The following is a 15,579-nucleotide window of genomic DNA, read 5'->3' on the forward strand; positions in this document are numbered from 1 at the left end:
CACAAATCAAAGATCAATAATGGACAATGAAATTGACCATGTCATCGAAATCGATGTAATTTATTTTTTAATTATGTGTATGTACATGCAGTCGGAATATGACAAAAAAAGCTTCAAAACCATCAACCAACCTCACACCAAAAACACTTTGACCTCTATATGAAATCGAAATTGAAGGAGAGCCACAAAGAAAATTAGGTATGCATTACGAAGAGTTTTGCTAGACACTAATTATAACAAAATATTCAAGCATTCATACTTCAAATTTATTACATATGTACAATCTGAAAGGACATGTGAGATAAAATAATTAAGGATTCATGTATCAAGATCTAACCCTAGATTTGCGAAAGAGAATGAAAGAATATGAAATGGAGAGAGTGAAGAACTCTCTGAAATGTTTGAGAAGGAGAGAGAGAGAGAGAGTTTTTCTTTTTTTATTTAATTGCGTTAAAAGAAAATTATAAACACCATCGCGTTTTATATACGTGTGGTTAAAATATCAAGCAACACCACAGTTGTTTACAAATAGTAGTTAAATCTACTTCATTTTCGAATTAACCTTTTAGTACCTTAGGTTTGATCACCTTGCAATTACACATTTATGTTAACACAATCTAATATTATACATTTATTTATATAAATTAATACGATTAAATAATATAATTATTTTTATTTTTATTTTAAAATTATTAAATTATAAGTTATCATATTATTTTATATAAATAAACTAGTAAAATTATTTATTTATTCTATATGTGGTATGACTTTTTCTTTTTATATGTTATCATCCGCACTTGATAAATATAAAAAATGTTAAGATTTCAATGGTGTGGTCTGAAATTTGATCTCTAAAATAAAAAAAATATATAAGTTGTTGATAAGGGATTAATATAATTTTAAGTTCTCAAATTTTAATAACTAATTTTTATAATGTGATTTTTTTAAAGTCCATATAATTTGATGTCAGAATTGTGTCTTCTAATTGTAATAGTATGGTATGAGTGGTAATATTGACATTATAGTATTCATGCATAACTAGTTCACATGAGTTTTAGAATTGTAGAATGTGGTGATATGTTATGAGTGGTGACATCAACACTACAATATTCACCCGAAATCAATTCTCACGAGGGTGAAGCTATAAAGCATAATGATATATTACGATCTTAAGTGCAAGTTAAGTGTGGTGGCATGTTATAGGTGATGACACTAGCATTCCAACATTCATACAAAATCAATCTGATTATGGCATATTATGATATCAAATATAAAGTATAAGAGTTGAATCTTACACCAAAAAGTATATACTTATGGTATATTATAATTTCAAGTATCAAGTATGAAACTTAGATTTCTTATCAAAAAATACAGATTGTTGATGATATATCATAAATTTTAAACTCTCTAATCTTAATAATTATGAGATAAAAATCTTATATAATAAAATACAAGATTATAAAAAAGATTTTATATATAACTTTGTATGAGTCTCGAGGTTTCTTATCAAATAATAATAATATTGATAATAATAATAATAAATATTATTATTAATATTATTATTATTCGAGATTCAAGGCTTTATCTAATTTTTGAAGAAGGGTTTCATTTTTGGGTTGTTAGAATAATATTGAAAGTAAATTAATGAAAAATCAATCTTAAATCTCACAACAAAACTAACTTTAAAATTGATGTGGCATCTTTCAAACTATAAACCCTAGTCGATAATCACAATGATCCCAACAAGAAATGGCCGTTAATCCATCAAAGTTCATGATGGTCACCATTAATCGATTATCATATCATATGTAATCAGTCTAGGGAAATGACAACCACTTGTTACCTGATACCTACTACTATCAATCACAATTTATGGAACATAATTATCACTAATATCATAAATAAATGTCTATTTATAAACATAATCATGACATGATTATGGTTATATTTGAACCAAATTTATTCGAATTTAATTTGAATAAATAAAAAATAAATTCGATTCAAACAAACTTAAACTTGAATCTAAGAGTTCAATATTTATCGTAAAACTTAAGAGTTTACGATAATTTGCTAGAAATTGATTAAAATGATATTTTTTTAACCAATATACATCAAAATGAGTCGAACTCAAGCGAGTCCAATTCGAATTTAAACAAACTTAAACTCGATTCGATTTAAATTTACCCTATAATAACATATATAAATGTTTTTCTTTTCTTTTTATTGTTCCCATCAAAATTTCACTAAAGTCCCAACACACTCAATGGTTTTCAAAAGTGACATATTCACCCAAAACATTTATTAAGTACAGTAAAACTATATGTATATATTTTGTATACATAATTTGAGTATACAAATGATGTCATCATATGATTAAATTATTTTGAATTAATGATAAAGTAATACTCAATTATATAATGATACATAATCTATATACTCAAATTATATATAAAAAATATGTACATATAATATTTCTCATTTTTTCCCCAATTTATGTTTCACAATTTGAACCTAGACAGGTTAATCTTTTGGGGTAAAAGATATAATAATAATAATAATAATAATAAACAATAACTCATTCACATTTACTATAATTTTAAAACGACATCAACATCTATTAATTAAAAAATCATGCTAAAATTTTTAACTAAAATAATTCAATAGCCTCCCTTTCATTAAGTTCTAATTGCAACTATTAGTAGGAATAGTTTCTATTATTGAAATCTGTCTTGTTCTAAGTTATCTTGATATATATTAGCTTTTATTACGAAGAATAATGGGTTTGGTTTTAAAAGATGATGAATTTGTGGATTAATTTTAGTATTTTTATTAATTATATATTATTTAGCATTTTTAAAAATTTCAATTCTAATTAAACAAATTTACCCTTTATATATTAAGTTCATAAGTGTTTGTTAAAATTTCGGGTCTATATGTCACTTTTCGAAACCTTGGGGATGCCTTAGTTTTGTAAGAACTTTGATGGTGTATATAAGTATCCGTACGGATTAAATTTTAAATACCACTAATGGAAATTACCTGTACTCCATCGTTTCCGCCGACCGTTACACCTTTATTTTCTCACTCCGTGGTAATTACGACTGCCCATAAGACCAAAATACCCTCCAGTTTTGTGACTACTTTCGGAAAAGAATGAGATAATTTTGTCATTTCGGTTTGCAGAATCAAGAAATTGTGCTTATAAACAGAATTAGAATCTGTCCGCAAAACTTCTGTGGCAAAATAGGTTCTTGATTCTCATGGATTGTTCGCAGTTTATAGACACCTTAGATTCTCTCTGGTTCTTCTCCAATTTGTTTTCTTCAACTACTCAACAGTTGGGTCAGGCCAATGACGAGAAGACTCTTCAAGAGGAGCCAGAAAATCCCATCGTCAAAGTGGAGGAAAATCAGAATTATGGGCAAAAGTGTTGTCTTTGTGGTGAATTTGCGCCTGAAGTTGAGGCTCAGGTTCTGCTTTTGGAACCTGGGGATCTGACAAAGCAGGAAGAGAAAGTAAAGAGTGGAAGATCGGGAAGAACGAGGAGGAGGAGGAGAAGCAAGAGAATGTTGCATGAGAGAAGAAGGAATATTCTTGGAGAACTTGATTTGGGATCTGACAGGAACATGGATTCTGATGAGTTTTCTTCTCAGCTTTGGTTGTTTGACTTTGAGGAAACAAGCTCAACTGGGTATCAAGTGTTTGGAAGTCAAGTGCATTATCAAATGAACATGAAGATGCCTCCTTTGGACGACGGAATGGCCATGAAAGAGCATCTCAAATCATGGGCTTACGCAGTTGCCTGCACTGTCAGATGAACTGATCTTCAGTCCAATCAGTCCCTTTAACTTATCATTCTCAGGAAATTAGAATGTTTGGTAGTCTAATCTAATTTTTCTTCGTTATCATGCTTTCCCTGTACTAGAATTTGGTGAAGTAGGACGTTATGCAGATGAATTGTAGCAGGCTTTATGATGTTATGTTTAAAAAGTACAAAATTGCTGCTATTTTTGCTGTCTCTTAGAACTTGGAAGCCATCAAACTAAACTTGTTTTCCTCTGTTTCACGGAACAAAAATACTTAAATCAGAACCTGGTTATAAAATCACATCAAACTCAAAAAGAGAGACGAGAAAATGCATATTACAATTCTAAAAATGTTCTTGAACCATCCTGGAAGATCAACTCTTGTGAAGATTTCACTTTTGGGCCCTTTTGAGCTTTTCTATGATTAGTCCCATTCAGAGTACACAGTTTGGTGATTTGATGCATCCTTTTCAAGATTTTTCTGTGTTCACTACAGTCCCGAGATATGTAGATACATGGGGTCTCTGAGCTTTTTGAGACAGGTATCAGAAAGATACAAATTAGGCATCATTCTTTTGTTAACTGCAAGAACTCCTGCACGAGTTGCTGCTTCAGCCAAAAACGAGAAGCAATTGAAAGAGTTCAAAAGATAGGACATTGTAAAGAAAGCCTTTTCAAGTCCTTCCAATATTTGCAAACTCCAAAAAATGTTCACATGCAACCACTTTTGACCTCCTTGGGTTTAAAAATACCAGATGATTTTTTTTGTTTATCAGAGAAAATAAAATAAAAAAAGTGAGATGATTAAGTCAAAAGCCATGATTTTTGGCAGTTTGTTTGCTGCTATTACATGATTCGGCTTGATTCCTATGGATTCTTATAGAAGCCAATTTTATTTTTTATATTCCTAGAGGTAAGGCATCAATGAGTGATCAACAGTTTAGCATTACTTATCATCTATTGTTTTAAAAAAAAAAAACACAAACAAACCCATAAGAGATATTGATTTTCTATTAGCAATGCTATATATGTATATACACTTTTAATATATAATTTGGATACATAAATAATATGTCATTATGTAATTGAGTGTTACTTTATCTTTAATTTAAAATCATTTAATCACATGATGACACATCATTTATATACCTAAATTATGTATTAAAAATTTGTACATATGATTTTATTATACTCTTATTTAACTTAGCATAATGTTTTCAAATCTCTGGTAGACTTAAGAGTGATACAGTCGTTTAATATTTTGATATTGATATAGTATTTTGATGAATAATTTTGTGAACCAGCTCTATTTTATTATGCAATAAAACCACCCGTATATATTTTTGATGTATAATTTAAGTATATAAATGATATGTCATCATATGATTGAATGATTTTAAATTAAAAATAAATATCACTTAATCATATAATATCACATCATCTATATACTCAAATTGTATATCAAAATTGTGTATACATAACATTGTTTTTTATTATGACATGAAAATAAATAAAATAAACTTTAAGATTGTACGCATAATTTTGGCTTTTTATGAACAATCATGTTTCATATATTAATAATGTGGATGGGTACAAACACCGACATGTTCTTATATGATGGGTTGAGTATAAATTAAAGATAAAAAATATTCAATCATATTATAACACATCAAAATTTGCATCTATATTAGTATGTATTACTCTTTTTGTCACATCATACATCAATTTAAATCTTGTTTTATAGTTTGGCTTTTTGCATTGCATTCATAAATTATTGAGAAAGAATCATTTGGTGGTTTAATTCCAAGTTCAAGTAGATTCAAATTAAGTTAAACTCAAACTTATTTGAATTTGATTTAGTTCAATGGAGTTGAGCTCAAACCTAATCTCAAATTCAATAAATTTAGCTTGATATGATGAGTCAAACTCAACTCATGTTTTAATCAAGCTCAGCTTGGTATCATATTATTTTTTAAATTTAATTATTAATTATTAAATTTTAAATTTTAAGTTTTTCTAATAAAAGAAGACATAAAAGATGTTAAATTGTGATTTTTTTTTTTTATAATAGGTAATATTAAATTTTAAAATTTATTACACTTTCGTGAGAGTTTAAGAATTGGAAATGAGAACTTATTTTTAATGAGTCACTTCACCCGTTGTAAATAAACTCTCAACCCAATTTTAAAACTCTCAAATAGGTGAGATGTATTATAACAATTCACCTCATTCATTATAAATAAACTTATCATTTTCCTTTTTTATCACAATTCAACTTTCACTCATTTTTTTATTAGAAAATATAAATTTCATATTATAATTTTTTAAAATTGGAAAAAATTGTTAAATTCAAGTCAAGCTAGAGCTAAGCTTGAGCTTAGTTCCCAAGGCTTGAGTTGGCTCGAGCTTAAGCTAAGCTCAATAAAATTTTAAAACGATAGCTTAAGCTCAAGTCAGTGTTACTCATTTCATGTTCAATCAATTATTTATATATATATATGTTTGGTTCGGTTTAGAAACTATCCAAACTGTAACTCAAACTATAAATTGTTTTTTTTTTTAAATTTATCAACTTTAGTCAAATTATTTTATAAATCAAACCATAATTTTTTAACAGTTTGATCCAATTTTACGATTTAAGACAAATTATTTACACCCTAACCACACAAAGATATTAAAATTTTCAAAAATGTATGGAATAAAAACAATCAATGAATTCACGGGGCATTATAAGAAAAAATTAAAACTTAAAAATAAGGTGTTTTAAGAAAGAAAACTCCGCCTTAAATTTATTTATAGTCCGATTCCGAGTTGGGCTTCATTGGATTAAATTGGCCCAAAGCTAGCAGCAAAACAGAAGAGCGCAAACCCAACGAACACTGAAGCTAAGGCATGACTGAGGCGGTACCGAAGCCGCGGCGATTGAGAGGTCACACGGCCACCGCCACCTGCTGCATCGCCTCACGTGAGCGTCCCGGCATTATCGTTACTTCCGGGGAGGTACTCTTTTACTGGTTTCAATCAATTATATAATAATAATAATAATAATAATCATCATCATCATCATCTCGTTTACCTTGCTTTAACTGGTTGATTAATGAAAAATTAGGATGGCTGCATTTGCTGGTTTGATTTACGATGCAAAGAAGTTCAGTTTATCATTGATGTTGGAAACGAACCGGTTACTTCATTATGTTTTAAGTCAGGTTAGTTTCTTCATATGTTGTTGCCTGCGTTATTCATGTGCTACAGTGTGATCCTAAGCTCATGAATTGTTTGCTTTAATCTCGGATGAATTTTCTTGTTAGTTGTGGTGAGTGCTGTTAATAGTTATTATGAGCTTATTAGTGATTTAGTGGAAACTGTTTTTGAGTGCAAGTGCTTCTAGACAAGTGCCTATCAAGTACTTGCCTAAAGAGCACCTCAAGTACTTTTTTAATGCGTTTTAAGCAAAGTAATATCAATTAATTCTTCAAGAAAACATTTGAAGTTTTGATATCTCACAAAAAGCGTTAGTTTGATTTGAGTGAATCACCTTAAGATAGTTGCAAAAGCTGTTTCTGCCATTTCAAGATGCATTTTTACAGTGGAAAGCATTTCCACTTCTTATCTTAATTTTATTGTAGACACAAGAACCCATGACTGAACAATTATTTTACAACATGCTAGAGGTGTGACATTATTTGGAAGAATCTTATAGTCTTGTGTTTTAAACAATATTAGTAAGGATTTTATGAAACATAGATTTTAGGTTAAAGCACAAAGATATCTATCTTTACAACTCAGTTTCTTGTTGGGTTTTGGAAATCTGCTTGATGATCGCTGCTTGACACAGGGAATGAAGATATTGTTTATGCTTCCTCTGGGAAAGAAGTCAAGGCTTTTGATGTCCAAATGGTAATCCTTTTTGGCTAAGTTGCAATGTTGAGCATTTGTCCCTTTTTTTAATGAATTTCCATTTCTTCCTTCATTACTAACATTTTTTTTTTTTTTTTTGTAATTAGTCATTTTTGTGATTCATCAATTGTATTCACCAAGTTTTCTCTTCTATATCATTCATTACACACTTGTAGGGAGCTTCATGGAAGGCATTAGAGTGCTACAACTATAACAAAGAGGAAATAGATCAGGTAGTATAAAAATGTAGAATTCTCTGATTCTGTTGTACTTAATTTATTTTATTTTTAGAGTTGATTGTTTGTAAGACATTGTCTCGTCTTTTATCATATACCAAGATACCGAAAAATCTTTAATCCTAAACCTTTTTTATATGCAGATTGCATGCAACTCCAAGTCATCTTTTCTTGCTTGTGCTGATGATGGTGGTGATGTTAAGGTATGCACATTTATGAATTCAGTGATTTGTTTTTTTTCTTGGGTGGCAGTTTATGGGTTCACCCCCTGTTTATCATTCTTATGACAGATCATTGATACTCGCCAGCATTGCCTCTATAAAACATTGAGGTCTGGCCATTCAAGTGTATCCTTATGTTTTGCTATATGCTTAACTTCTCAACTTGACTTTTCATATGCTCCATATAACTGTGAATTTATGAATAATATTACCTCTCTCTCTCTCTCTCTATATATATATACACTCTCTCTCTCTCTCTTTATATATATATGTGTGTGTGTGTGTGTGTGTGTGTATTTTAAATTATAACTTCTTTTAAATGTTTGAGAGTGCATCTAAATTGCTATGGAACCCACCTTCTTATTCTGTGTATGCTTAAGTTCTGGTTTGAGATTTGTGGGGTTTTTATCTTTAATTTTAACCAAGAATCTCTTTTATTTAGCTACTTGTGTCATTATTTTGTTCCCTTAACTCTACTTAATAGATCTGCAGTACTGTGCAATTCGTTCCTTGGAAACCTTGGGATGGTGAAATTCCTAAGTTCTTATAATTTTGAAATGACATTTCTGTCTCATCTCTCTCTTTTATGTTTTTTCTGTAATAGAATGATATTGTAATACAATTAGATGTAACAACAGGTAAAATGTGTTTAGATGTCTCCTAGGTCTTACTATAATGCATTCAATTATTTGTTTACCATCACTTCATCAGCATAAACTGTGCATATTATTTGACTATATTCTGACAATTCTGCACACCACAGGTGCTGTTACTATTTGTCACTGAGCTAACATGTCATCGGCCTTATTTATGTTATATCTGGCTATAAGGAGCCATTTGAGAAAATACCCACCATTCACCACCCTGATAGAAACTATTTGTGTTACGAGAGGAAATCATAAGTAATGATCCTGTAGCATAAATTATTGCAAGAGCTACCAATTACTGCTGTGCCCCTCCTTAATATATTATGGACCATTTGTTCCTCTTATTGTTTTGTAAGGGAAGGAACCACTCCAATATCATGGAAGCCTGAAACCACCATTAGCTCTTGTCTGAATGCTGAATTAATTGAAGGCTTAAATAGTATTTTATTGCACTGAAAATACTTGAAAGTGATAATGTGATTTCATTTACTTTGCTGGTCTAATCTTTTGTCTCTTGCACCTGTGTTTAAGAAGCCACATTTTTATTTAAGTACCACCTTAACACGATTATGAGTGAACTTGGAAGCCATATGCTGAAAGTACATTGAACACAATGCTTTAATATGGAATTCCAAACGCATAGATTGTTGCATTTTGCCATATGCAGAAGTTTTTTATTTGTGCAATGACTTCATTCATATGTATCTCAACATGCATTTCAGTCTGTAATTCCTTTTGAAATTGTGTCTTTTTGGGCAATTGCAGTCATTACTGGAGGTCTAGATTCAAAGCTTGTCATGTGGGATTTCTCTAGGGGGCATCTGCTCAAAATCATTGATTTTGGTATGTATATGTCCAAATTTTTTTAATCCCTATTATCTAGTTATTCACTTTCACCATCTTGATTGTCCTTTAATGGCTTGTCTCTTGAGCTTCAGGCAAACATTAATTTCACAAGGTGGTGTAAAAACTCTTCTATCAGTGAACCTTGTGAAGAATATTAAAAAAATAAAACAACTAATTTGAAGGGTTCCCTACAAATACAATGGCCCTGCCTCTTGTCCCTGCAGACATGTGACCTAATATTGTCAATTGAAGTGTCTTTTCGTTTGCTTCAAGTGTTGTGCAGCTCTTAAGTATATCCTAGAGAAAAAAGTAAAAGAAGCAATCTGGATTAATCAATTCACGACATATGTCCAAGATTTAACCTAGTGGTGGTTGACCATTTATGAGGTTTTTGTTATTGCAGGCTTGCCAGACGTGAATAATAGTAACACTGGACAATGTTACAACCCTGCTTTTGTTCATGCAATAGCAGTTCCTGATGTTGATATGTTAGACAAAACAGACAAGATATGTGCGGTTGCTAGGGGTGATGGTGTAGTTGATGTGCTTAATATTGAGTCAGAACTTTCTACAACCAGGTCAAAAAATTCCATAAAAGCCCAGAAGGGATCTCAGTCAATACCAAAAAATAATACTTTGGCTGGAGAAATGGAAACTCTGAATCTAAATGGTGGGAAGAGGTTGCATCTGGATTACTCTTTGGGTGGACATACTGCTGCTGCTTCTTGTATGGCATTTTCTCTGTTTGGGGAGAAGGGAAAGTACTTAATCTCAGGAGGGAATGATAAGTCAGTGAAGGTCTGGGATTGCTCCCGATTTTCTCATACAGGGCAGACTGGTTCAAACAGTAATCTTCTACATATGAACATCAATTTGAACAGAAAGGTGAGCTTTGGATTTGTCTTTGAATGTGGTGTTGGTGGTCAGCTTTTAATATTGGTCATTTTATTTGAAGTTTTTATCTTGGACTTCCCACTATGGCAGGTAAATTGGCTCTGCACCTCTCCAACTGAATCAGAGAACGTTGTTGTATGTGACACTTCCAAAGTGGTTAAGGTCTATACAATTTCATAGATCAGAGCTATATTTATGTCTCCTGTAATTGATATCCTGGAGAGCATGAACCACCTTTTTGTACCAGACGTATATTATTTTGTGTTTCCCTGGTGTCAAATAGTTTCTGAAGAAAATGCTTGTTGATCTGAAAGCAACTCTGCATACATACTGTGCCGCTGATTGTTAAGGTGAGACACCTATGCCAGCAACATCTTACTATTGAACAAACCCCAAACAAAATGACCGCAAGATCTGAATATCTTTAGGACTTTTGAGTGATTGATTATTTGGGCATAATGTGTAGCATGGTTATTAGATGTGCTTGTGCTTTTTATTTTCTAAATACACAACTGGTGAATCCACCCTAGGTGGGACTTTTGTAGCAGAATCAGGCGAAGTCGTGAAGATTTTGTTTGTATCTTAATTTTTTTTTTTTCTGATTAAATATATATATATATATATATATAGTTTGATTTTGTTCTGATTTCTACTATACGTGGGAAATTTTCTGTATATGACATGGCCAATGAATCATTACTTAGCCGAGAACCAAGGTCATTGTTTTCAATTGTTAAAATATATATCACTAATCGCATAGAAGCTAAAAGAGAAGGCACCCATTATACGAATATAATACGTACTATCAACTAATCCGTTCGCTAACACTGAGCCTGAATTTGTCTAATTTTCGGCTATGAGGCAGCAAATGAAGCCCTCTCTCTCCATATAACACTTTCCATTAATTTTGTTCCATTAACCTTGAATTCCAACGCATATTATGCCCATTTGGTAATGCTTTTAAAATCAGATTGAACATTGATCCGATGAAAAAGATGGTTTGATCCAATTGGTAGTCAAGAGTTAAATTGATTAATTATTTAAAAATAATATCTATAAAAATTTTATATAAATTATCATTAAATATATAATTTGAATTGTTTAATATTAAAAGAAGTTTCGTTTTATGATATATAAATATCCAAATATATTTTTTATTAGAAAATATAAATTTTCAAAAAACATATTTAAGGGTAAGTTTATTTATAATGGAAGTTTTTTGTATAGTTAGCTTTATGTAGAGAACTTGTGACTAAAATCAATTGCATTTTTACTTGTTCAGCTCTCAAACTTGGCGAGTGCTCTGTTTCTTGGACTTTTCATCTCCATTATTGTGACCAGTGTGCTTGAACTACGATGGAGTGGTGTTAGCATTGAAGACCTGTGGTGTAATGGGCAATTCTGGGTGATTGGAGGTGTTTCAGCCCATCTCTTTGCTGTCCTTCAGGGATTTCTAAAAATGTTGGCAGTAATAGACACCAACTTCACTGTCACCGCAAAAGCAGCTGATGATGCAGAATTTGGGTAGCTCTATATCATCAAGTGGACAACACTTTTGATCCCCACAAACTACCCTCATCATTGTGAACATGGTAGGTGTTGTTGCTGGTTTCTCTGATGCATTAAATGAAGGATGTGAAGCCTGGGGACCGCTTTTCGGAAAGGTGTTCTTTGCCTTTTGGGTGATTCTTCATCTATATCCATTCCTCAAGGGTCTCATGGGTCGCCAAAACAGAACTCTAACCATGGTTGTTCTATGGTCTGTGTTCTTGGCTTTAGTCTTCTCTCTTGTTTGGGTCTAGATCAATCCATTTGTGAGCCCAAACGATGGCTCAACCGTTGCACAAAGCTGCATATCCATAGACTGCTGAATTTTCTATAGAAGTTCTCCAGATTTTGGATTCAGATCATTGGTACACAATTGTTAGTTGTTACTATACTTCCTATGAAAGTGGACTAGCATTTATCTCTAATGTGCTTTAAACTGAATTTTGATTATTGATCATCTTTTCTCTGTGCAAAATGAAGACAGTAGAAAATGAAGCAATGACAAAATTCATGTGCCATTTGTTGCATTAAATTCATGAAAATTTCTTCAATCTGTTAGTTAATATGAAAGTTTTGAAAGAAAATCTTTCCCGAGTAAATTTTTTCTTTCTTTTTAGGATTAGATGGTAAATAAATAACACTAACATACATCTTAAAGATGAAGGCATCTAGAGTCAAAGAGATATAAAAGACTGAATAGCCTTCTGCAACAGGTGATGGACAAATCATAGTGGGTTCCTTGCAACCTGGAAATTATGATTATTCTTTTCGTTCCCCGGAAAATAAAAACTATTTGGGAAAAGTTATAGCTAGGGAACTACATATATAACAAAGCACAAAATGATGTGTTCCTGTTCATGGATTTTTCTCTTTTTGTATTTTATGAAATCTAGCAATTAATTTCAAAAATCCGGAAAAGGGTTGAGTTATTTAGCAACTAAGAACAATGGAAAAGAGTATTTCCCTAGAAAAAAAAGTGAAACCACCCAAGTCCAGCTGAAAAAATATTGGGTTTTACACCTTTTACAGACAAACAGCCATTTTCAAATGAAGTTTTAATTTTTTACCATTTATTCTTTAATTTGCCGATCAGCTGTTGACCCTTGTAAGTAATATTTAACAGAAAATCTTGATTCAGCAGATTTTGTATTTCATTTTCGGATGCCACGTGTGGCCTCAACGGGCTAATTCTCAGAACTAATATATACCCTTTGCTTTCCCCATTATTTTCATGATTATCCTCATCGGGCAATCATCTTACAACAGCTGTCTTTTGCCTAGATGTTCATGATGTAACAAGCAAAGTTGCACTTCTGTAATAATTTTGAAGTTTGAGAGCATAAACTCAACTTCCAACTGTAAGGCACTCTAAATCTGGTCCTTCTTCTTAGAAGTTTGCAACAGTACATTGTCTTACGCTGAAGCTTAGTACTTCACAGATCACACTCTTCTGTGCTCACTCTCAAACAATGAAACCACCACCCTTTCTCCTATCTCTCCTCCTTTTCTTACTCTTCCTCACCGCCGTCTCCGGCGCCGCCACCAAGGCTCTCCCTCCGGGCCCTTCCCCTACATCCTCCCCAACTCCAGTCACACCTTCAGCTGCTCCTCCGTCAAAAGCTGCCCCTTTGGACCCAAAACAAGTGACAGCCCTTCAATCTCTGAACCTCCCATCAAAAAACCCTTGCTCTCTTTACCAATGTGACTCCGCAAAGCCCTTCAGTCACCTCCTTTCTCTCCGCTTCTCCAACTGTTCTGATGACGTGTCTCTCTCTTCTACAGCTCTCAAATCTCTCTCTACTCTGCAAAATCTATCTTTCTACAATTGTCCTATTGCTCCCATTCACTTTCCCACCGAGCTTTCTCTTTCTCTCCGCTCATTTTCCTGCATCCACTCCCTTCGCCGCCTTAGTGGTGTTTTTCTATCACGCTTTGTAAACCTTACAGATCTAACTGTTACTAAGGTGCCAGTAAATACTAGTGGTATATACGTGATTCTTGGGAACATGAAGAAGCTGAAATCAATCACCATTTCTAATGCAAGTCTCACTGGGAGCATCCCCAAGCACTTTCATGCGAACGTCACCCATATCGATCTTTCAGGTAATCAGCTTAAAGGAAGGATACCCACTTCAATAACTCTTCTTGATAGTCTAGAAAGTTTGAATCTTTCGTCTAATGGGCTCAATGGAGAGATACCCTCTGAATTTGGTGACTTGATCTCTTTAAAGAATGTTTCTTTGGCTTCCAACTCATTGTCTGGGTCGATCCCTGAGTCAGTGACAGCAATACCAGGTTTGGTTCATGTTGATCTGAGTTCAAATCAGTTGAATGGAACCATACCAAGGTTTTTTGCAGATATGAAGTCTTTGAGGTACTTAAATCTTCAGAACAATGAGTTCCATGGAGTTTTGCCATTTAACGCGTCGTTTTTAAAGAAATTGACTGTGTTCAAGGTGGGTGGGAATAGCAATTTGTGTTATAATCATACGGTTTTGTCTTCAAAATTAAAGCTTGGCATTGCTCCTTGTGATAAGCATGGATTACCAATGTCTCCACCACCAGCTAAGGGTGATTCTTCAGCTGACAGTGAAAGTGATTCATCAGATTATGATGATTCTGAAGATGATTCCAGCCAGAAGGGGCACCATCACGGCCCAAATAAAGTAGTTCTCGGTGTTGCAATAGGGCTTTCCTCTATTGTCTTTCTAATTGTTTTCCTTGTTCTTCTCTCCAAATGGTGTGGTTGAAGAGAAAATCACAGGTTAGAATCTAGATTAGGAGAACAAATTGGTTATTAGAAGTGAGTTTTATTTAATTTATTATACATTGAATTATGAATTGATTGTAGAGGGAACATTTGATAAGCAAAAGGAACTGGGAATCACTGAATTGGTGTGTTAATTCTTTTGTGCTTTGATGATCATGGCATGAAGGAAAGAGCATTTCTTTCAATTTTTTGTGTTTACTTTCAGTGTGTTTGCTGTGGAGTGTATTATTAGATGCTAAAGCTAGAGAGGTAAAGTGTCTGATACTTTACCTTCTCTTCTGTATTTTTACTTTACCCCAAAAAGAAATTAATGTATTTTTCTTGAGCTACAAGCATTCACTTTTTCACACTAGTTATAAACTTACTCCCTCTGTCTATCTTATTCTTCTATGCTTTAATTGAGATCTATTTGTTTGGTATAATAATAAAGCCAAGATTTTGAAGCCCTTTACTTCGATCCTGTGCTTTAATTGAGTTTCGTTTGTCATCGATTTTCATCTATGGTAAAGCCTGACACAAACCGAATACCCTATTCCCCGTCCCTGACACGGGGATGACAGGTTCCTGTCTCCTTCCCACGCAGGTAAGTGTTTGTTTTTTCATTTTATCTTCTATAATGTTTATAGTAGCCAGTATTGAAATGAGTGTTTCAGGCATTTTAATTTTTAAAAAACGGTAGAAAGGTTTGGTAGATTGAATTGATTGCAGCTCACA

At 32.6% G+C, this 15,579-nt stretch overlaps 2 protein-coding genes and 1 pseudogene across 2 annotated transcripts; all 3 read left to right on the top strand.

Moving 5' to 3' along the window:
- The first annotated feature begins 6,649 nt into the window (after nt 1-6,649).
- LOC123217906 (WD repeat-containing protein 53) lies at nt 6,650-11,133 on the top strand. Its single transcript, XM_044638981.1, has 10 exons — nt 6,650-6,806; nt 6,916-7,012; nt 7,642-7,703; nt 7,880-7,936; nt 8,083-8,142; nt 8,230-8,286; nt 8,645-8,687; nt 9,573-9,650; nt 10,057-10,538; nt 10,638-11,133. The coding sequence occupies exons 1-10, from the start codon at nt 6,699-6,701 to the stop codon at nt 10,725-10,727; spliced, it is 1,134 nt and encodes a 377-aa protein (XP_044494916.1). The 5' UTR covers nt 6,650-6,698; the 3' UTR covers nt 10,728-11,133.
- LOC123218869 lies at nt 10,743-12,418 on the top strand (annotated as a pseudogene).
- Nucleotides 12,419-13,430: 1,012 nt separating this feature from the next.
- LOC123218281 (receptor-like protein 51) lies at nt 13,431-15,212 on the top strand. Its single transcript, XM_044639627.1, has one exon. It carries the CDS (start codon nt 13,565-13,567, stop codon nt 14,843-14,845), a length of 1,281 nt encoding a protein of 426 aa, XP_044495562.1. The 5' UTR covers nt 13,431-13,564; the 3' UTR covers nt 14,846-15,212.
- Nucleotides 15,213-15,579: the final 367 nt, after the last annotated feature.

This window comes from Mangifera indica, chromosome 6, assembly GCF_011075055.1.
Source record: "Mangifera indica cultivar Alphonso chromosome 6, CATAS_Mindica_2.1, whole genome shotgun sequence".
Taxonomy (NCBI): Eukaryota; Viridiplantae; Streptophyta; class Magnoliopsida; order Sapindales; family Anacardiaceae; genus Mangifera; species Mangifera indica.